This window comes from Benincasa hispida, chromosome 11 (genome assembly GCF_027475165.1).
Source record: "Benincasa hispida cultivar pf3 chromosome 11, pf3_genome.v1.1, whole genome shotgun sequence".
Taxonomy (NCBI): domain Eukaryota; kingdom Viridiplantae; phylum Streptophyta; class Magnoliopsida; order Cucurbitales; family Cucurbitaceae; genus Benincasa; species Benincasa hispida.
The window spans coordinates 80008300-80031919 of NC_143488.1; the positions used below are offsets into that span (position 1 = coordinate 80008300).

A 23620-nucleotide genomic window follows, 5' to 3' on the forward strand; every position below is an offset into this window, starting at 1 on the left:
ATAAACATTTCCTTTTTATCTTATTAAGTGTATTAGTTGACTATAATAAGAATCTAGGATGAAGTGAAAAATAGAAATGAAATAGGTAGGTTTTTTTAGTGGATAAAAGATAGTTTAGAGATTGTTTATGAGGTTTAATAATCAAAATCTAAGGACTCATATAGGGATTAAAATGAAACTATCCTCAAATCATAGGAAACAAAATTAATATTGTAATCCAATCATATATCATTTACTATACAAAAAGATCAACAAGGACATAACTTATTCCTTACAAGATCTCATAAAAACACACTTAATAAGCAAAACTATCCCAAAAAAGAAAAATCAATGTTTATAAAAACATACACCCAAACTCAATGCCCATTTCTTACTTACAAGTTCCTTACACTAAAACCAACTTGAAACTAAGATATTTGATATTTGGGAGAGATATAATGTATTAATAATATATCTTTCCTTTGTTGCAAGAAAAAAAAAATAAAAACAAAATCTAACTCTTTGTAGATGGGTTTTGTCCATCTCCTAAATTAATTACAGATCCATTGGGATTTTAAGATGAGTATTCGATGAAAAGAAAGATTTTAAAATCGTTAAAATCACTTATGTCATTTTTAAAATCACTCTAAAACATGTTTTTAGTCGTTCAAAATTAATTTGATATGAAATTTTACATTTTTTAATGTAATTTTCATATCATTAAATTTTGAATGATTAAAACCATATCTTATAATGATTTTGAAAATGATAAAGATGATTTTAACTATTTTAGAATCACTCCCGAATATGTTCTTAGAAGAACGAGCGCTTAGCTGGTGGCCTTCCAACTGCTCTCATTAAGTTTGATATTTCAATGATTTTGGCAACTTTTGTTCCTCTCTTTGCCTCAGCTGATGCTCTTCTTTCCTCTGCTTTTCTATGTGCTTTTGCTACTTCATTCTCCATCTTTTCTAATGCTTTTGCTCTCTTCTCTTCCAACTTTCTCTGCATATTTTAAAACAACTCAGTGCTTCATCCAATTCATATATGATATAATAATATATGTCCTGCTTTTAGAATGATGAAAAGAATAATGCTTTATAGTTATATATGGTGATAGGTTAAATTATAAATTTGGATCTAATTTAAAATTACAAATTTGGATCTAATTTAAAGAAAATTAAAATTTAATCGTTCGATAAAACTTCATAAATAATCTCTATGGTTTAATAAAATCTTCATAAATAGTTCACTATTTATTCATATTTTATCAAACCATAGAGACCAAATTCTAGTTATAAATGAAGGAACTAAATTCTAATTATAAACCATTAGAAATTAAATTCTAATTTTTCCTAAACCATAAGAACCAAATTTGTAATTTAATCTATCTTTATATGTTCATATTTATTGTGTTTTTTGTCCTAAAATTTTCACAACTATATATATTTTAGTGTATACCATTTACTCTTACTTTAAATTTTGTATTTTCATCCAAATTAAGAGTTAATTTTTATATTATGTAGTAACTTAATTTTTTACTTATAAACACACTTAACAAGAAATTTATTGAGTCAATAATATTTTTCACAATACAAAGTATATTGTTACAAAATTTAAAATACATTAAAGCATTACACAATAAATTTTAGGGACAAAAGTAACAAAACTAAAACTACATAGACTAACTATTATAAATTAAATTTTATATACTAAATTGTTATTTTCATACAAATTCAAGGACAAGTAGGAAATTCAGGTTGTGACATTAATATTCTAAGAATCACTTCACCAAATATTTAATGGGTATTTATTTTTTTAAAAAACATTTAATTGGTATTTCCTCTGTTTATTTACAGACTCGCCTATATGAACATAAACTATATACATATATATTAAGGAATAACATAAACAATATTTGAAGCTTGATCATGCGTTGAGTTTCAAAAATCAATCAAACTTTATATTGAATTATTAGCCAAAATAATAAAGAAAGACGAAGAATAGAAGTGTTTTTTCACTCAGATTTTAGAGAGCAAAAACAGAGTATTCGAAAGTTCAAAAACGAGAATGAAATATAAAGTTTTTGAGATTCAAAAAGCTTTTTTCACATGTTTGACGCAAAAAAGCATAACAAATTGACCATTTAACGAAACACAAGTAGTAATTTTCAAAAACTGTCCAAGTGATCACTGATCATAGTGACATGAAGAAAAGTAGTATATAGAAATCTGAAACAGAGGAATTAATTAGCCAACTAATCAATTAATCAATCAATTAACTAAATACGATGCGAGGCATTTCTTCAAACATGTTGCATGCACAGAGAAATCGCCACTTTCAGGTATTCACGTACCTCGATCTTCTTCATCCATGAAGATGCCTTTTGAACCTGCTCCCTTTCCCATCCACTAATCACTGCATTTTCTCTCTTGAACCGATTGTTAATCTTCGAAATCTTCGCGTTCTGCCATGCGCTAATCTTCGTTTCCACCTCCTCTTTCTTCACCATCTGCAACGAAATCTCTCTAGTCGCCGCCGCGCCACCGCCGCTGCCGTTCTCCTGTCTCGAGATCGCCGACGACGGCGCTAAGTGATCATCGAACGGATGGCCATCCGGTACGATCGCTAACGGATTTGTCTCCACCTCAGGCATAGTATTATCCTCTTCCTCTCCGATCCGGCTCAAGTTATTCGGAGCTTCGTTAATCGATCGATCATGACGATAACCATCGCCGATCTCCGCACCAGCAATAACCAGAGCATTGAACTCTCGACTCATGGAGGTGAAGTTCTCACTGGAGCTGCTACCTTCGCTAACGATTGAAGTCGATCTCTGGCTCGTCGTTTCCCAAGCCTCTCCGCGGCGGTTTCGATTAACCGTCGCCGGTGGTGGTTGCGGCGAGGTTAGAGCGTGGATATCGCGAATTTGACCGTCGTCGTCTCCGGCATGAGTGGCACTGGAAGTTCCCGGTGGTGGTAGTTGATCGTTGAACATGGCGGAATTTGAAGAAATGTATAGAGTGTTTTGAATGAGTAATGGATTCTTTTTTCTAGGGAGAAAGAGGGAAAGAGAGAAAAGGGACTTTTTGGGAATAAAATTCCAAAGGGGTCTGTTTGTTTGATTTGAAGTTTGGGAAAATTGGGGAATTATCAGCCACAGAATTTATTACGTGGAAGACATTTCCAATGGAAAAATATCAAAAATAAAATGAGGTTTTTTAATTTTTAATCTTTACGATTTTAATTATCTAATGTTAGTTCACATACTTGCATTTTAAAGTTTAAATCCTATTTTGATTTTAAACTTTGAATCTTTTTCTATTTTGGTTCTTAAATTTTAAAAAATAACCATTTTAATTCTTAAACTTTTTAAAAAATATCTATTTTGATCTCTACTATTAAGATTTTGTTAATTCTTTGATAATATTGTATCTAGCATGTGTTGAGCAAAATGAAGTGAAGTAAATGCTGACAACTAATGCGCCAGACTATTGAATGATCAAAATCTTGAATGCAAAATGACTTTTGAGTTCTTCTATAGAAAATCGCTTTAGTGTCTAATTCAAAATTGAAACTTAGATTTTTTTTTTTTTTCCTGTCATCTAAAAATACAAATTATCTCATCATTTTATTTAAGAAATAACATAATTTTAATAGCAGAAAAAGTAAACACTTTTTAGAATTTAGAAATTAGAATAGACGCTTTTAATAGTTTATGAATCAAAATAGAAAAAGCTTCAAAGTTTACCGGCCAAAATAGAATTTACACTTGAATCTTAAATCTAATCTTTCAAAGTTAACTTTTATCAAAATCAGTTAAATAATAATATATTTTTCCTACAATAAAATACAATATGTGAAATATATTTTCAAATTCATAGTAAAAATGTCAATAGATAATAATTTCTTTTAAAGAAAATTAACAATATCTGGTAGTGGGATTAAATTAAAGATTTATTTTATGTAAATAGATTAAATTTAAATGAGCTTCAAAGTATAGGGACAAAATTATATATTAACCTAAAGATTATATCCTATTATAGAATTTGGTTAAAATATCATTTTGATCCATCCGCTTCGTAGTTTTTTTCAATTTCAATATTTGTATTTTCAATAAATTTTAAATTTATTGGTTTTCAATGTTAGTTTATTAATGATTTTATTAAAAAAAAAAAAAAAAAGCTAATTCATTCTCATCATTATAGAATCTAGATGACCCAATCTATCATGCCAAATAGCAAATATATCTGGATTTATGAACTTCAAGTTCATTGTTGCATATGTTTCAATTACTCGTATATGAATATAATACAATCCAGAAAATAAAGCAAGCAACTTTTCCAATATACATTTTTCCTTTGAGATAGTAGAGACAATATATAGATATTCCACATTATTCTTTCTATCGGTTTCAATATGATAACCATTGTAACATATATCTTTAAAACTTAGAATATTTATCTTTGATTGACTAGAGAACAATGCATAGACAAAATAATAGTTGCTTTTCCAAAACCTTCGATCAAGTTTCTAGAATCTGATATTGTATTTACTTTTACTTTCAACATTGTTAATTTGGAAAAATATTTTTTATTTGTAAGCATTGTGTGCGTAGTTGCAGTCTGCTAGACATAGATCTTCTTTGCTCATTTTTTAATTACCCAATATATGAAAATGATTCATGTATCTTCGTTAAAAAAAATAATTATAATAAGAAAAACAACACTTAAAATATTCAGACAATACTAAAAAAAACATGAAGATAGATAAAAGAAAATAACAACATTAAGTCTAGATATTCTTAAAATCAAAAGAAACACTTGAAGTTCCATCAATTGTGTCAATCTTATCTTCGGGAGATTCAAAGAAATCCATTACATCCAAATTTGCCATATGGGATGGGTCAAATATGTCATTATCTTGATATGCAAAATTTGTTTCCACATTTTTCTCTTTTTCCTTCGGGGAGACTTGATAGAGGTCAAGTAAGTATTTTGACGTACAACAGGTGCGTGACTAATGCCCAATTATTCTGCATCGGAAGTATTTATTTTCAACACTCCTTGGACTCTTATCTTGTGGAGCATTTCATTTGTGATCATCATTTTGTGTGGTTCTTTTAAATTTTGAATGATTAGAACGACCACCACAAAAATAATAATTATTTCTTCCTCTGCCACAATCACGACCTTGACCATGATTATTAATGTTCACAGGCAATGGTATTGTTCAAGTTGGTCAAGATTCGTGCTTCTTCATCAATAACTCGTTATTTTATTCGGCCATGAGAAGACATGAAATTAGTTTAGAATATTGTTTAAAACCTTTCTCTCGAGATTACTGTTGCAGGAGCATATTCGAGATATGAAATGTAGAAAATGTCTTCTCTAACATATCAACATTAGTAATATTCTCTCTGCATAACAACAATTTTGAATTGATTTTAAATAATATAGAATTGTAATCACATACTGATTTAAAATCTTGTAACCTTAAATGCAACTACTCATAACGAGTTTTAGAAAGAATAACTATTTCTTTTTATAATCATACCTTTCTTTCAAATTTTTTTACAAGATATGGTGATCTTTTATTGTAAGATACTCCATTTTTAATCTCTTATGGAGAAACGAAGGAAAATTATAGCAAATTATAGCTTTTGTTTTGTCTTGACTGGATATCGTATTTTCTTCTACAATTGTTTCTCCCAAGTTCATAGTATCTAAGTGAATTTCGACATTGAGCACCCATGACAAATAATTATTGTCATTAATGTCAAGCGCTGCGAATTCTAATTTTGTAAAGTTTGTCATGGCAACACTATCACAAAATATTGTATTTATATTAGAAATTTAATATGTACTAAATATGAAAAATGACATTTAATTTATTAATTATAACACTAAGTAATGAATATCTATTTTCTATAATATTTATAACAAAAATCACATTGTTGGGTTGAAATTCTTTTACTAATATTATTATATCTCAAATAAAAGGTGAGATTTTAAACCTTACCATTAATGAATAGAAGCTAAAAAAAAAAAAAAAACTTTTGGTCTCTAATATTTTCATAAAAATAACAATTTAGTATGTGTACTTTCAATTTTTTAAATGATTAGGTCTTTATTGTGTGTGTGAATTAGTCAATTGAGTAAGGACTAAATGTGTTTATAAATTATAAAAACTAAGACGCCATTTGATAATTATTTCATTTTTTGTTTTTGGATTTTTAAAAATTAAGTCTATTTCCTCCCAATCTTTTATGATTTGTATCTTTCTTAAATATAATAGTTGAATTTTTAGGCAAATTTCACAAATAAAAACGACTTTTTAAAAGCTACTTTGTTTAGTTTACAAAATTGGCTTGATTTTTTAAACCATTGATCAAAAGTACATAATAAATGAAGGAATATGGAGATGAAAGTAGTGTCTATAATCTTAATTTTAAAAAACAAAATGGTTACCAAACAGGGCCTAAGTCATTACATAATAAAACTTACACTTATTTTGATAGATTTTCGCACCATAGAGATTAAAATATTATAAAATTTAAAGTATGGAGACTAAATTGTTGTATACAAAAATTCAAGAATTAAATTGTCATTATATTTAAAATGTAGAATTAACTATTAAATTGTTACAAATTAAAGTAAAAAAACTAAAACCCCGTTTGGCAACCATTTTATTTTTTGTTTTTGTTTTTTAAAATTAAGTTTATGAACACTACTTTCATCTCCAAATTTCTTCTTTTGTTATCTATTTTTTACCAATGGTTTAAAAAACCAAGCCAAATTTTGAGAACTAAAAAAATAACTTTCAAAAAGTTGTTTTTATTTTTGAAATTTGGCTAAGAATTTAATCATTGTACTTAAAAAAGATACAAATCATTGTAAGAAATGTGGATGAAACTACTTAATTTTAAAAAACAAAAACAAAAAATCAAATGGTTATCAAACGGGACATAAATTGTTAAAATATTTTTTTAAATCTAAGAAATACTTAGTCGTTCATTATTATAAATTAATTAAATTATGTTCCTTTTTTTCCCTATCTTGTAGATTGGCTAGCAAGGTATATTGTAAATATACTAAAAAAGATATATTGTAAATATTAACTCAATCACTATGATGTGACATTTTGTCTCATAAGTACACAAACTTACAAACCTAAAATGCTCTCCACATAATTTAAGATGTGAACTTAATTTGAAAGTATACCTTTTTCCTTTTTCTTTTTTCATTTGGTATACATTTTAATTAAGTGAAAGATAAAGGGTGTGCTTGATAATCATTATCAGCATAATTTCTCTTTTAGCTAAATATTTAATTTGTTTTTAAATTTTTAACAAAGTTCCTCATAATATGTCTGAAAAATGTCGATGTCTCATATCATTAAATTTCTATAAAACTATAGATAAATATTTCTAAAAAAAATTATTAAAAAATATATATTTTTTAATTTGATAAATAAATATTTTTTATTTTTTAAAAAATAAATTAGCATTTTTATTGCTTATTTAATATTTATATTATTGATTTTTGCTTCTTTATTTGTTATGTCTTATAAATATTTTTACGATATAATAAAAATGTCAATTTATCCTTTATGTCAAATGCGAACTCGTGAAATATGAAAATATCGATGAAAATGTTGACATGTCGAATAAAATTTAGTATTATTACTATATAACATTACAAATAAGTCAACCTGATAACAATTTAACTAGTTATTTGAATATTTTAATTCGATGCTATTAAATTTAAAATTATATAAAAAATAATAATATAATAACATCACAATCGAATTGAGAGTTGCCACATTGTTATCTATTAAAGACTTGATTTAATAACTCGATAAATTTAGTATAAAATCAAAACTTTAGAAATACTTGGGCCAAACTTAAAATAAATATAATTAATTAATCGGATTTATTTTTTTTCCCTTAATAATAGCAAATCTCCATTTTTAGTGTCGGCTGCGATAAAGTGGAGCCCACCAATTTAAGCTAGTGTGAATAAACCATTTAGAACTCACCACGTGTCAAGAAAAGACAACAAAATTTAAAATGAAAATACGTGGCAGTTAATGATAGGACATGGGCCCAGAATGAAGGTTCCTTCCATGCAAAGGCTGATGTTAGATTGCCACTAAACGCCACGTGTACGGTGTAGAATCGGTCATGATGGACACGGCACACGTGGTTTGATTTTAAAATAAAATATTATGATTTATTATATATATATATATATTTCTTTTGTGGAGATAAAAAAGTAAACGGGAAGACGACAAAAAATATAGTTAATTTATAGACTTGGACATTTCGCCATTACGGGGAGATAATTTTTATAAACCAATTAGAATGTGACACGTGTAAAGGTGGAAGTTTGACACGTGTACTTCACTAAGTGGTGAAATGCATGGACACGTGTCCCAATGGAGGGGAAAATTAGGTTTTTGATAATGACTTGATTGTTTTGAATATGATAAAAGGGAAATGTTTAATTTGTTTGCAAGGAAAAATTCTTGAAGTTTGTGTTTAGGCTCAAATTTTTATAGAATATAGTACGTCTTTTGGTGTAACCTCGGATTTATCGACTTAAGATAACGAAGAAAGAAAAATATTTATTAAGGTAAGTGTAATATTTTTCTGACTCTTTACTTTATGTTAATTGTTATACTCTTCTAGTCTCTCTTACTATATTTAAAAAGTTTCTCTTTTTCTTTCGATAGAAGTTTCCTAGTAATACATCGAGATTTGATTTGTTAGGTGATAACAAATGTATATGATTAGACTTATTTAAATTTAATCTCCTTGAATCATATCTAAATATAAATATTTCAAAAGTATTTGAGTGGTTGAATTGCATTGGAGGATAAAGATAGTGATTATTGGCACTTTAATCCTTTTATTATGGACGACATCCTACTTTTATTCGTTAGCCTTGTGAATGTTGCTTGTACTGCATTTGTGATCGACTCGCATTCAAATGTAATCTCCATTATGCTAGCCCCTCAAACTTGGTTGCACCATACTAACCTCCTTGACATGTGTCCTACAACAATGATAATCTCCAATGAAGTAACTGCTATGATCAACTCATTTATGAATAGATAAGATGAATGACGTGCAACACTTAGAGAAGTTGACGAGTAGTTATATATGTGAATTCTTTCTTTTTTTAAACTATGTAAACCTTGATTTTGAATACATGTTTCAAGTTTTGATAACGATTTATTTTGCTTGACGTTATAAAACATTTTGCTTGAGGCTCCAACTATTTTGTGTTTATTTCTATTTTGACCTATTGCAAAATTTCATGTCCCCAAACGTATATATATGCAAAATATAGCCCTAGAGAGTCTTCGAGGATGTAAAGTTTATGTCGCTATAGTTTGTATCAAAGCCCAAGGTCGTAAACATTTCATAGTCTAGCTAGCTTAGATAGAAAAGTGCCCATCAGTCTAATTTTCTAAACACATTGCCATACATTGTACAACTATTTAATGTTTCAATTTAATTATACATCAATAGGGGTTATGATTTTAAATCTATCCAACTCTAAGTATGAGATATTCTCTAAATATCCTTAAGCCATATTTAGGTAGTAAGTTGTTGATTCTAGCTTTATGCAGGTGCGGGCGAGTTGCAACCTACAATCCGAACCCAAACCAAAAACGATATTTCTATTTAAAATTTAATTTTTATACATTCTGTCATCCCAATTTGAGGACTATACATAGACACCTTTTATATACAGAACTTTATGGTAATTAATTTTCCTAACCTATATTTTTTTCTCAATGAAATTTGAAAAGGATAATAAAAAAAAATTAAAAAAATTAAAAAAATTAAAAAAAAAACCTGTGAAAAACCAATAAAAAAGAAAAAGAAAATGAAAGGAAAGTTCCCTTTGAAATTACTGCCATCTTTTACCAGACTTGAGTCCTGTTACAGTTTTCTTAAGACCTGTAACAAAGCATTAGCTTAATTGATGTTAGGACAGATAATAAATAAGATTTACAATATGCTTTAAAAAAATAGTCCCTATTTCTTCTCAATTTTAATCTTTGTTAATCATTTGAAAAATTACTTGGAACTTGATACATGATACTTATCAAATGAATAAGACCCTGTTTGATAACTTTGTTTGTGAAAATTATATTTGTTTCCACAAAATGGTTTGTTAAGTAAGCGTAGCTCCTCTACACTCGAGGGCACTCGAGCCGCCCCAAAGCCCGAACTTTAAAGTATCAAGGGATTTTAATATTAAGTTTTCTTGAATGTTTGAACTTGGGACTTACCAAGTCAGTATGATCCAGAGACACCAAACCCTTGTCAATGAGGCCACACCTCTAGGGGCTTTTTTGGTAAGCTCTTCATCTTACTTAATAACACATTTGAATTCTAAACCAAATTTTAAAAATAAAATCTAAGTTTATAATAACATTTTTTTATTTTTTTTTTTTAGTTTTCAAAATTTAGCAAGGTTTTTAATTTTTTTTTTTTTTAAAAAAAGTATATAGTGAAGCAAGAAAACTGAAGTACTATTCATAAGTATTTTTAAAAGAAAAAAAAAACCAAATACAAAATAGTTATCAAACGAGGTCTAGATAACATGTTCCATTAGATTTTTATTAAATAGTTTTTTGTAAAAAAGAAGTTAATGGAAAATAATGAAATAAAGTATGCAATATTCATGTAAAGGGTAGTTTAAAGAAAAAAAGAACATGAACGATCATGGACAAAAATACTATCATATTACGACTTTTATTTCACAACTATTATTCAAATTAACTACTAATGGAATATGAACCCTGTATATTCAGGAAAAAAAATCATGATACTCTACTTTCCTCTAAAATAAGAGAGCTTATTTTCATTTGCTAAACCAAAAAAAAAAAAAAAATGAGGGCAAAAAACTTGATAGAAAATAAATGAAATATTTAACTCTCACATACTTGGTGCTGAGGATAACCTTGAAGGCTCCTTGGATCCTGGCAGTGTTGTTGATGCAGTTTGTGGATGTTTATACAAAGTCCTAGAAATAGTAGTTGTAGATCTGGGCCTGCAAAGCATGGAGTTAAAACTTTTGTAAAATGAAATGTTTCACTTTTCCAGTTTTCTAACGCTGTACGATTTTTTAAGGAAGTAAACCAAAAACAAAACTGTTGTGAGTTAAAGTTTTGTACAATGAAACGAATCGCTCTTAATAGTTTAAGGTTTTAAGGAAGAGAACAAAAGAAACAATCACCACATGAACCGCAAATCTAAGCTTTCAAAAGGCAAAGCGACTCACTTTTCCAACTTCTCTGCTGATTTTATGGATTGAGTGATATTCGGACTTTCTGTAGTTGCATCATTTTCTGTTTCAACAGTAAGATCATCAACAATGTCCATTATTCTTTCTTCATAATCTCGATCTGCAAATCCTAATGTCTCATCATCTTCAATAATATTCTGACCTATGTCTAGTCGCTGAATAACTTCGTTATGGTTCTTCATATCATCCATCGAATGATGTGAGTCTGCTTCAGAATGCGCATCACTATGATCTGATGCGTTGTCATGATCTAAACCAGCTTTCTCCACAGCTCCTCCTATGCTCTTCCCACCCAAAGGCTTCTGAACTCTTGGCACTCCGCCATTCACATCTTTGTTCATAGAAGCTGCGCTGCGCTTCTCGGCACTGATACCGTTATACACATTGTTCTTGAGGTCTTTGAGAAGTTGTAGCCTATCAATCTCCTCATCCCTTTTGCTGATAGTGTCTTTCAGAGATGCCACCTGAAACAGGAACAAAGTTTTGATTTTTGTTATAAACGATTCCAATACAAATCAAGATGAGACATGCTCACCTGGTCCATTAGCTCTCTAACATCCCTTCCTTCCTTGGTGCTCCGAGCTGCTCCTAACTCAACTCCCGAAACTCTCTCTGCAAACTTTAGTGTGCTCAAGGACTCAGAATATGAGTTCACGTCGGGATTAAGCTGTACAAACATGACCGTCTTTGCTTGACCGCCTGCAACAGAGATTCCAAATTTGTACTCATTCAGAAGTTTCGTTGGCAAAATGAGTATCGTTCCAATTTTATTGGATGTCCCCAAAGGGATAGCAAAATAGTATCATATCCATACAAATCAAACAAATGAAACAAATGTTTGCTAGAAAATTGGGAAATAATACCAAGAGAGCTTTGAAGGACTTGAGTGAGCTTGCTATTTCTATATGGAACATGAGAGCTCTTTTGTGCTAGAGCAAAAATGACATCACCAAGTGCGGACAATGATTTGTTTATATGTTGTGCTTCTTTGAGTCTATCTCCTGTAACTTCAGAGCGGTCAACCCGCTCACTTCCAGCAAGATCTACCAAATGAAGATTACCATGCAATGAGGAACCACCCTTCAAATCCGTCCCACGCACATGAATAGTCACAATACTGTAGGTTTGCATGAAAGATAAGAAAGAAATAATATAGAAATAAACATTCGAGAGTATAATAAAACATACTAACCTATGTGACCGACTACTTCTTTCGTTCATGGCAGTGGCACCAACTGCTCTGTTCTTCAGTCCAATGTCCATTAGTTCTATAACATCTGAGGTTGAGTTCACTGGAAGCAAGGTAGCATCAGGTACCGCAAGTCCAAATGGTTGGGAATGAGTCAAAATCCCAAGTGTGTGAGAGTTAAGATAAACAAGAGCTAAAAATTTGTTGAAATTGCAATCCTTATTTGAAATCAAATAATAGACTGACAACCTTAAAAATGTGTAATATATAATTAAAAAATTAGTGGCTCACGTCATATACTTAAACGAAAAATGACTTGTATTTGGTGTTAACATTATACTGCATGGTTAAAAAGGATATTTCTTCTGGGAAGCGTTGCTTGAAAGTAAATCCCTCACTTGTTCATTATAAATTTCAACCATCTGTGTGCCAACTTCATAGGAAATGGCACCACTTCTAGTTTGAGAGATTTCAAAAAGGTCGTTGAGCGCTCGATAATTAACTCCCCAGTTCTCCTTAGTAGCACCATTAGGACCGGTCTTAAAGGAAACAATGTGACAGATCTCATCAGTGGGAGCTCAAAAGAAATTGTATGTATTATTGAAACATGTAAAGGAAGCATACCATTGTATATGTCTTTCCAGAACCAGTTTGGCCATAGGCAAATATGCAAACATTGTATCCATCAAGTACAGATCGTATCAATGGTTGGATATCAGTAAAGACCTCCCCTGCATTTAATAAAGACAACACAACAATTAATAGTTGCAAAGATACCTCTGTTGCTCGAAAAGCTACAAAGACATTCTACATATACAAGACTACATGATAAAATGAAAAGAAAGAGACCTTGAGTTGATGCTGGGCTGTACACCTTGTTAAACTTAAATAACTTATGACCTTCTTTCCCAGGCTTGGTTGGGTTTGCGATGACCACTTCTCCATTTTCACCAATATATTCTATGGTCATCTGTTTGTCTTTCTGCCCGGTCAAAAACGGCCTTATTCGACAATACACTCTGATGTTTCCTGATGGAAGGGAAAAGATTAAGTGATACAAAAAAAGATTAAAATGGTGGTGAACAGTGAACACAGTGGAACTCAATACAAGAATTTCACCTTTTAAATCCTGTATCTCATTAAACAATTTTCTATTTTCAGCCAGCAACACATGATAGTTTCCAGCTGCATGTGCTAATGATTTGAGTTTGAGTCCTGGAAAAGGTAGACTTCATCATAAGAGCTCATTATTTTGAACATTATATAGTGCTAAAACTTTCTCACAATCATCCCTACCTAATTGGTTGACTTCATTTGAATAGTCCATCTTCACTCTCAAAATCTCTTCTTTAACAGACTCCGAGGAGCATTTAACACCCTAAATAGTTAATAAAGCATTTCTGTTAGTCATAATCTCTCTTAAAATAACTAAACATGAAAATGCTCTTCTAATCACACCTGTAGTAGATTGTATTGAAATTCTATCATACGCCTGTAGCTGTTTGCTTTTGCATTCCATTTTTTTTGCTTCGATTCAAAACTTGTTGTAAGTTTTTGCACTTCATTACTTGAATCTTCCAAGAGATCCTCAAGTTCTTTTATCCTTTCCTTGAGCATTAATTGAGCAGATTTTGCTTCTGTTTCCACTTGCAAGCAACGCAATTCATATGTCTTTGTAGCCGTTTCCAACTCTTGCTTTAGCATAGCAATCTCTGTTTTACTTTCATCTCTTTCCTTAATCAACCTAGCCACATCTTCATCTTTTTCCTTTTCTAATTGCAAGCAACGCAATTCATATGCATTCTTAGCTGTTTCTAACTCTTGCTTCAATGTTACGATCTTTACTTTGCTTTCGTCTCGTTCTTTAATCAACCTAGTCATACCCTCATCATTTTCTGTTTCTAATTGCAAGCAACGCAATTCATATGTCTTCTTGGCTGTTTCCAACTCTTGCTTCAAGGATATAATTTCTGCTCTACTTTCATCTCTTTCTTCAATTAACCTAGTCACATCCTCACCTTTTTTCGTTTCCACTTGCAAATGACGCAATTCATACGTCTTCTTAGTTGTTTCCAACTCTTGCTTCAACATTGTGATCTCGGCTTTGCTCTCATCTCTTTCTTTAATCAACCTACTCACGTCCTCCTCTTTTTCTGCTTCCACTTGCAAGCAATGTAATTCATACGTCTTCTTTGCTGTTTCCAACTCTTGCTTCAACTTTGTGATCTCGGCTTTGTTTTCATCTCTTTCTTCAATCAACCTACTCACATCCTCCCCTTTTTCTGTTTTCACTTGCAAGCAACGCAATTCGTACATCTCTTTTGTTGTTTCCAACTCTTGTTCCAACATTGTGATTTTTTCTCTACTTTCATCTCTTTCTTTAATCAATCTAACCACATCCTCACCTTTTTCTGTTTTTACTTGCAAACAACGTAATTCATATGTTTTCTTAGCTATTTCTAACTCTTGCTTCAACATTGTAATTTCTACCTTGCTCTCATCTCTTTCTTTCATCAACCTACTCACATCCTCACCTTTTTCCATTTCCACTTGCAAGCAACGCAACTCATATGTCTTCTTAGCGGTTTCCAATTCTTGCTTCAAGAGTACAATCTCTGCTTTGCATTCATCTCTTTCTTTAATCAACCTGGTCACATCCTCATTGACAGAATTCTTCTTTTCTTCCGCTTTAGTCTTCTCAGCTTGCTGCAATTTCAAAAGCCTCCTGCTGGTGAGTGTTTACACAAGTACAAAAGGCTCATAGAAGATTCTGAGCCAAACCTTTCACGAAATACTTAGCAGCAAAAGCCAGATATAAATAAGAAATTATATATTTTCAAAATGGTCAAGAGCCAAACCTTTGTTTGTTGCAGCTGGCTAAGAACACACTGAAGAAAAATAAAATGACGCGAGATAATGTGAAAATTATAACAGTACTCAAACAAAAAAATAATAATCAAACTTATTATTCTAAAATAATACCTGATTTTCTTCATTAATGTTTGATGCAAGTGCCTCGAGCACTCTTATTCGAGACTGGAATTTCTCTTCACGGGCCTTGAAAAGATTGTTTTGCTGGATAAAGAAAATCATGACATAGAATTTCAAAACATAATTCAAAGGGAAAAACAATCGTGCAAAAATACTTGGGACATTACAGTTCGAAGATGTTCCGCTTGAGTAGAAATACGCCGCTCAATTTCTTGAACTACTTTTCTTAACAGGCATGCCACACGCTACAAAAAAAAAATGTAAGGAGGGAGTGAATATTTAAGAAAAAACTTTGACCAACAAATATGCAAACAGCTAAGTTCTTTCGCATGCAACACCGTAAAGCATTTACATGGCCATACATGAGGAATTTCACCATTCTTTTTTTCCACACTTTCATCAAGAATTCCGTTCACCACACTCAAAAGTGATTGTGTTGGAGCATTCTGCAATAAGAGATGCTGAAGTGCATCAAAGTTAAATAAACAATATATGTCACAGAAAGACTATACACAAACTGAAGCATATGAAGCTTATTAGACACAAAATAAGGGAGTGGGAGGTGGGGGATCAGAAGAACTTACGTCTAGACTATTTGATTTCATCATTTCTGAAATTTTTGCAGCCGGAAGATCAGCATAACGACCTTGCTTTAGTTGAAACACTTCGTGAAACTTATGGCCAACCTGGTGATTTGATCCACCCAATGGTTCTGTTGTAAAAAGAAAAACTGTCTATAAGACCAAAGTGCCTGTACTAAACCAAAGTTTAGTAACTACTATCTAGTGATTAAACTGAGTAAAACATGACGTCTGTTTTCTGTTTATACTTGAATAGATCTTCTTCTTTTTTTACTTCACATTAAATTCCTGGCTTTCGGTTGAATTTTCAAGGTTTCAAAATGATAAACAAGTAAAACCCATTTTGAGCTGAACTCTTCGTTGGGAGGCCAACATAATTCTTGTACAAATATGGCTGATGTTTGCAAAAGTCAAACCTGACATAATAGGACTACTCAGGGTACGAAGAAATTTCGATTCAAATAAGACTTTCCTCCTTTCTTCTCCCGACATAGGAGAAAAAGGGTCATGTAAGGATGTGTCAAAACGAATGTTTTCTGACTTAGCAGGTGATTTACATCCCAAAGGTTTATCTCCCATGTCGTTCGACATAAACCGTGCTCTAATTGACCATAAACAGTTGTAAACAGAGTCCATAGATCCCTGAAATTTAATAATATCTAAGAATGAGAGTGAGAACAAGAAAGAAGATAAATATACATACGAAATAGAGAACTAGGTAATATTTTGGTTCAGGTCCTAAATGTATTTGCACATAAACATATATCTAAAAGCATGTGCAATAGAAGTCTATGATGCACTCAAATGAAAACCACCATCGATGATTCAATAGTATAGCTATTCTGTGAAAACAAATTATGAGAGTACTTTCTAAATCTGGGCACATTACATCTTCGATGTCGGTACTGTCTAACTTTACTATCCCCATGTCGGCTATAGCTGCAAGGAACCTTGTGATCTTCTCTGCCCGTGAAGCCAAATTATGGATAACATAACCTCCCTAGTGTCAGAAAACTGATACTCATAACAGTGAACAGTATGATATGACAAAAGGACTTAAAAAGAACCAAAACTTGTGGAACAAAGACAAAACTAGTTGGATAATACCTCCTTTGCAGAACCAGGTTTTCTTAGCTTGTTCAGAATTTGGGACAACACATTGGCATCCAACAAGCATGCTTTGAGGTCCTCATCAGAAGCATTGATTGGCAAATTTAGACCAGGGAAAATACTCCTCAACCACGCAGCCAAAATCAGTATCTGCTTAGCTGCAGGAGAATGTTGTAAAAGAATTGAAAGTTTGTTTTGGTCTTTGAGCAGAATGCAAATGCAGATTGTTGACGAAAACCTCACCATTCCTATCTACAGATGGTCTTCCATTAACAGCTACATTTGAGATGCTGAGCCCAGCATAATCTCTATTGTTTTGCTCTGATGTTGAATTCATAGTTGAAAACTGCTTGGGAGTGGCATCAAGCATATAGCTTAGCAACTAATTTACAAGAATAATATGCTCCTATAGCAGGAAAAGAAATATTACGATGGTGCAGTGAAATTTCTCATCTTCTTCCAATGAACAAAAAGGTAAGAAAAAAGAACTATGAAAGAAAGAAATACCATAAAGAAACAATTAACATGATACCAGAGAAAACACTATATATTGCATATATTTGAGCCCAACCATAAACTTAAACAGAATGAATTATGATTCTACATATCCTACCGTCAACCCACAACTTAAATATAGACATGACATGTTTGCAGATGACAGGATAGGAAAAAAGGTGATCCAGCAACACAGCATCATTTCTTTAAAGCAACACATCAAAATTCTTCATTAAACTCCGTTTTCTTAAACAATACATCACATGTAGAGGTCGGGATTTGAACCTATGACCTCTTAGATAAAACAGGGATGCTTTAACCACCAAAATAAAGAAAAAGCCAGAGCATCATCCTTCTGAGTTTTATCAAACACCATGTCTGCAATACTAAAAAAAACCCATTATCAAGCCACAACCAAATAAACCTGTATTGTCATCTACTTTTCCAATTACAGAGACAATCAAACTCCATAATTATCAAACACAAAACCATAACTCAATCATCAAAAGAAAAAAAATCCAAAACGAAACAAGAAACCCCACAAATGGGTACCTGTTTTTGGAGCCAATGAAGCGGGCAATGGGCAGTAGAACGAGAGAAAATTTCTGGAAACCTCACAGAAAGAAATGGATATGGGGCAATACCAAAAGACGATATCCATGTGCCTTATCCAGGCGATTGAAAACGGCAATCAAATAATAAATAAAAAAACCCCAAAAGGTCAGATTGAACCCATGATGAAGTTTCTTTGAAGATGAACCAGATCAAGAACGTGTCGGGAAGGAGAATGACATCAAAAGAGAGAGAAAGAGAAGAAGGGAGAATGTTGATTATATAAATAATGAGAAATTTGAATGGTGGGTATTTCGTTTGGTGGTTGATCTTCCATGGAAGACGAAAAGGATTAGGAATGTTCCATGAAAGTAGGAGAGTAAGCTTCATTTTCCTCATTCTCTCCATTTCTTTCGATTGTATTTTTCTTCTCTTTCATCGATGTATTGTTGTGTTTTTGCGCGGGTAGACCTTGCAAAATTGCTGTTTTTAACTTGCTGACTTGTTCTTGAAGGACCGTTTGGTTGAGAAAATCTTATATACAAGGAGGATTATCAAATGAAATGTTCTTGTTTTTCTTGGAAGCTTCCAATAAAATCATAGAAAAATACTAGAAAGGTGTATCACAAAATTCCATCAAAGTGAACTTAACTCGACGAATATAACTATATATTAACTGCAAAAAAATTATGTGGTTCGGATCGATATTAAAAATTCAGGTAAAATGAGAGTTTTAAAATTCTTTCGATAATAATATAATGGATTTTAAAAAGTGAAATATTATATAATAAAAAAAATATTAAATATTTATCTAAAATTTCATAGAAAAACATGTAAAACAAACTCGCTCTTAAATAGGGTTTAAGAGATTCTACTTTAAATTTGGTTTTGGTGTCAAACATTTGGTAGAAAGATTGTTGGTTAAAGTATATTATTGGAAAGACATGATTTTAGGTGCATAAATGGGTCTTCTCACTACTCAATATAATTAATGAGTTTAAAGGTATGGCTAATACGGACATAACTGGATGCGGAATTAGCTAATATTTCAATCAGAATATTGATAGTTTGATCTTTTTATCTTTTCATTACCGAAAGAAATACATTAATAATATGGTTAAAGAGAATGATTAATTATTTAATTAATTTTTTTTAGTATATATATATATATATACACACACATATAAACACACAAAAACATTCATAGGAACAAAGAGAGTTATGAAAAACAACTCTTAGTAATTAAAAAAGAATCAGTCTATGATGGTCTTCGAGCATTGAGAAGCAGATTCAGAGCCACAAAATTACAAGAATATCTAGTAAAATAGACGTCTTCAATGGTAATTCGATAACGTAAAGCACATGAAATAATCTATGAAAGACTCAATCTTATTAAAATGATTCATCATCAAAAGGTCTCATGGAATCAAACAATCAGTCTCAATTCTTAAAATCATATTTTGAGTGTTCAGAATTATATTTAAAAAATTCATTGTGACCCACATTATTCAAGTAAGAAATCAAAATTTCATTAATTAATGAATATACTTGGAAAGCTCATGCAATCACGTTTGTCAAAGTCAATTATCGGAATTAGATCATTGTTTAACTTTCATATACACACGTTTAATGAAAAAGAAAAAGGAGAAAAAAAAAACAATCCCGACTTGTTTTATATTGGTCATCGTAGAATTTCAGTTGACTTATGAATTTAGCTTAATGGTAACTAATATGTACTCCTTTGAAGTTAGATCAAAGTTGTGCGTGTTGACTTCAATTATATACTAAGGGATCTTCGTGCCTTAAAATTAGTTTAAGTATTAAGATCTCATTTAATAATCATTTGATTTTTTAAAAATTGTGTTTGTTTTCTCATCATTTATTTATAATAATTTCCTCTTTTTGTAAAGAAAAATATTAGAACTCTTAACCAAATTTAAGTGACAATTTTTTTTAGAAAATAAATAAAAACTACTTTTTTTTTTAATTCTCAAATTTTGGTTTATATTTCAATAACATTTTTTAAAAAGTAAATATCAAAACAAATAAACTATTAGGTGAAGTAGTGTTTATAAAGTTGATTTTAAAAAATTAAGACTCCGTTTAGTAATCATTTCCTTTTTTTTTTTTTTTTGCTTTTGAAAATTAAGTCTATTTTCTCTTCATTTCTTACTATGGGTTGCATATTTCCTAACTACAATGGTTTAATTTTTAGTCAAATTTAAAAAAATAAAAAAACAAATTTTTTAAAGTTATTTTTTTTAGTTTTCAAATTTTGGCTTGGTTTTTTAAATCATTGGTAAAAGGTAGATAACAAATGAAAAAATATGGAGGTGGGTAGAAGTAGTATCTATAAGCTTAATTTAAAAAAAAAACAAAATGGTTACTAAACTTTACCTAAATAATTATCCCATGGAGCCTCATGCAAATGTCTGATGAAGTCAACAAACAAAGACTTATATTAGACTCAAAATTAAAAGTTTGAACATTTGTTCAAAACATTTTAGAGTTCAAAGACTTTTTTTTATAGACACAATCTTGAAGTTCAAAATTTTATTACAAACTTTATAGAGTACACGAACCAAATAAAACACAACTTTAAAGTGTATAGATTATAATTATGACAATATAAGTATAGTTCAACTATATAAGATATATTATTGATTATGAGGTTAGAGGTTCGAATTCTTCGTAATTCTTAATTGTCGTGCTAAAAGAATGTTAAAATATTATGTTGGTCTATGTACTTTAAATAATTTTTAATTTTAGTATTTCAAAATTAATTTAGATGGAAACTAATTAAATAATAATATTTTTCATGAAAAGAGACAATATCCAAATATATTTTCATAATTTATGGATGAAATGCTAATAAATACTATTCTTTGGGGGAAAATAAAAAGTTAATTGCATTAACTAATTTTAAGATTTATTGAAAATATAAAAACAAAAATGAAGCAATTTAAAGTATATGGCCAAATGAAACGAAATTCAAAATAAATGGACCAAAATGAAACAAAAATTTATCATTCGATCCATAATTCTAGATTGGAAAAGTTACCTTTTTAGTATCGAGTTTTGAAGAATGTGTGTGTTTGGTCCTTAGTTTTCAAGACATACTTTTTTTTAGAATAAGTTTATTTAGTCCCAGTCCTCAAAGTATACTTTTCTAGTCCATGAGTTTTAAAAAATAGGTTTAAAAAATCCCTGTTTTAATTTCTTTAATATTTTAAATTAAAATTTATTTGTTTAAGATTACCTCTTCTTCTAAAATTATTTTTAAAATATATTTTGATAATCCAAAATTTCATATAACTATATAAATTGAAAATAAAAAATAGTTTAGGGATCCTTTAAACTTATTCTTAAAAACTTAAGGATTAAAAAAGTATATTTTAAAAACTAAAGAATTAAATGCACATATTCTAAAAAATCAAGGACTAAAAATGTATATTTTGAACATTTAGGACCCGCTTGATAACATTTTTGTTTCCTATTTCTCGTTTCTCATTCCCCATTTCTTCATTTTTTAGAATAAGAAATAGGACTATGTAACTATTCTTGTTTCATGTTTCTTGAAAGAAGAAACAAAAAAAAAGTTTGTTTAATCACTATTTTTTGTTTCTTGTTTTTTTTTTTTCTTTTTTCTTTTTTTTATAACAATATAATATAAATAAAAAAGATATGTGATACATTAAACATTGAAAAAGATATTACCAAAAGTTTATGTCATCTAATCCAAGTAAGTTTTGATGACAACTAAATATACTAACCAAGTTGTATCATATTCCTCATATGTTGTCCAAATTTGATCGACATTGTCATCTTTAACTTGGACCATTTGTTTTAAATGATGTTGAGTGAAATCCAACTTAATTATATTATTATGTAAATATCGTGTTAGTAAAATATTAAAGTTAAACTAAATGAATGTCTTAAACAACAAAATTTATATATTGTAAAATTCTACATAGTTCCAGATATACTAAAAATATTAAAATTAAAATAATATATAAACACTTGCATTGCAAAACTTAACACTCAATAGTTGAAATATTTAAAAAAATTATCATACATATTGAAAATAAAAAGAATATATAAATCTAAATATTGGAAAATTTTATAATTCAAAATTAAAATAACATAATTATTTTTGTAAATATCAAAATTAATAAATAAAATATAAAAGATGGAAATAAATATAAAAGAAAAAATAACAAAAAATGTTCATTTTGGAAGTTGAAATTTGAAATATAAAAGAATAATATACATATTGAAAAATAAAATAATATATAAATTTAAATATTAGAGAGTTTTAAAATTCAAAATTAAAATGAAGTATAAAAATTAGAGAATTATTTTTAAAAATAAATAAATACTCACTGCTTAATGTCTTAAAAGTCACATGTCAATCTTTATGTTGTCCATGTGTCTTGTAATTATTCATGTTGGTGTCCATGTAAGACCACATTTTACTTGCCACCTTGCTTATAAATAGTAGCACTTGATGAATCTTAAAATCACACACATTGATGAGAAATCCACTTTAAGTTTCCACTAAATTTTTATAATTTTAGTTATTTTATTTTATTATTATATTTATATATTATTATATCACATTTTCTCCACATCTATTGTGTTCATCAATTTCACAACACGTTATCAACACGAGCTCCTGTTGTTTCCATCGCTGAAGGTAGGTTGGTTTTTCTCTTTATTATAATTAATAAAATAAATGTTATTTTGCATATTTAGTACATAATAAATTTATGATATAAATACATATTTTGTGATAGTGTTATCGTGACAAACCTTACAAAATTAGAATTTGCAGCCCTTGACATTAATGACAATAATTACTTGTCAGGTGCTCAATGCCAAAATTCATCTGGATGTTATGAACTTGGGAGAAATAATTAAAGAAGGAAATACAACATCCAGTAAAGACAAAGCAAAAACTATGATTTTCCTTCGTCATCATCCCTACAAGGGATTAAAAATAGAGTATCTTACAATAAAAGATCCCCGAATCTTGTGAAAAACTTTTAAAGAAAGATATGATCATAAAAAAAACAGTTATTCTTTTTAAAGCTCGTTATGAATGGATGCATTTAAGACTACAAGATTTTATATCAGTAAGTTATTACAATTCCTCATTATTTAAAATAATTCAAAAATGTTGTTATGTGGAGAGAAAATTAATGATATTGATATATTAGAAAAGACATTTTCTACATTTCATGTCTCGAATATACTCCTGCAACAGCAATATCGAGAGAAAGATTTTAAACAATATTCTGAACTAATTCCATGTCTTCTTGTGGCCGGACAAAATAATGAGTTATTGATGAATAACCACAAATCTCGATCAACTGGAACAACACCATTCCCGAAAG

At 29.9% G+C, this 23620-nt stretch overlaps 2 protein-coding genes across 2 annotated transcripts; both read right to left on the reverse strand.

Annotated features, from left to right (window-relative positions):
- Nucleotides 1-204: 204 nt before the first annotated feature.
- LOC120092171 (remorin 4.1-like) lies at nucleotides 205-3097 on the reverse strand. Its single transcript, XM_039050400.2, has 2 exons — nucleotides 2336-3097; nucleotides 205-984 (listed from the first exon to the last, which is right to left on the reverse strand). The coding sequence occupies exons 1-2, from the start codon at nucleotides 2975-2977 to the stop codon at nucleotides 793-795; spliced, it is 834 nt and encodes a 277-aa protein (XP_038906328.1). The 5' UTR covers nucleotides 2978-3097; the 3' UTR covers nucleotides 205-792.
- A 6548-nt stretch (nucleotides 3098-9645) lies between these two features.
- LOC120091074 (kinesin-like protein KIN-14P) lies at nucleotides 9646-18810 on the reverse strand. The gene is made up of 22 exons (XM_090307643.1): nucleotides 18225-18810; nucleotides 17421-17583; nucleotides 17175-17335; nucleotides 16957-17067; nucleotides 16484-16709; nucleotides 16071-16198; nucleotides 15849-15932; nucleotides 15654-15731; nucleotides 15478-15570; nucleotides 15354-15383; nucleotides 13954-15201; nucleotides 13792-13873; nucleotides 13615-13710; nucleotides 13345-13524; nucleotides 13120-13226; nucleotides 12855-13034; nucleotides 12499-12662; nucleotides 12170-12423; nucleotides 11842-12005; nucleotides 11283-11770; nucleotides 10945-11051; nucleotides 9646-9952 (listed from the first exon to the last, which is right to left on the reverse strand). Exons 2-22 carry the CDS (start codon nucleotides 17545-17547, stop codon nucleotides 9903-9905), a joined length of 4158 nt encoding a protein of 1385 aa, XP_090163769.1. The 5' UTR covers nucleotides 17548-17583; nucleotides 18225-18810; the 3' UTR covers nucleotides 9646-9902.
- Between the last annotated feature and the right edge of the window lie 4810 nt (nucleotides 18811-23620).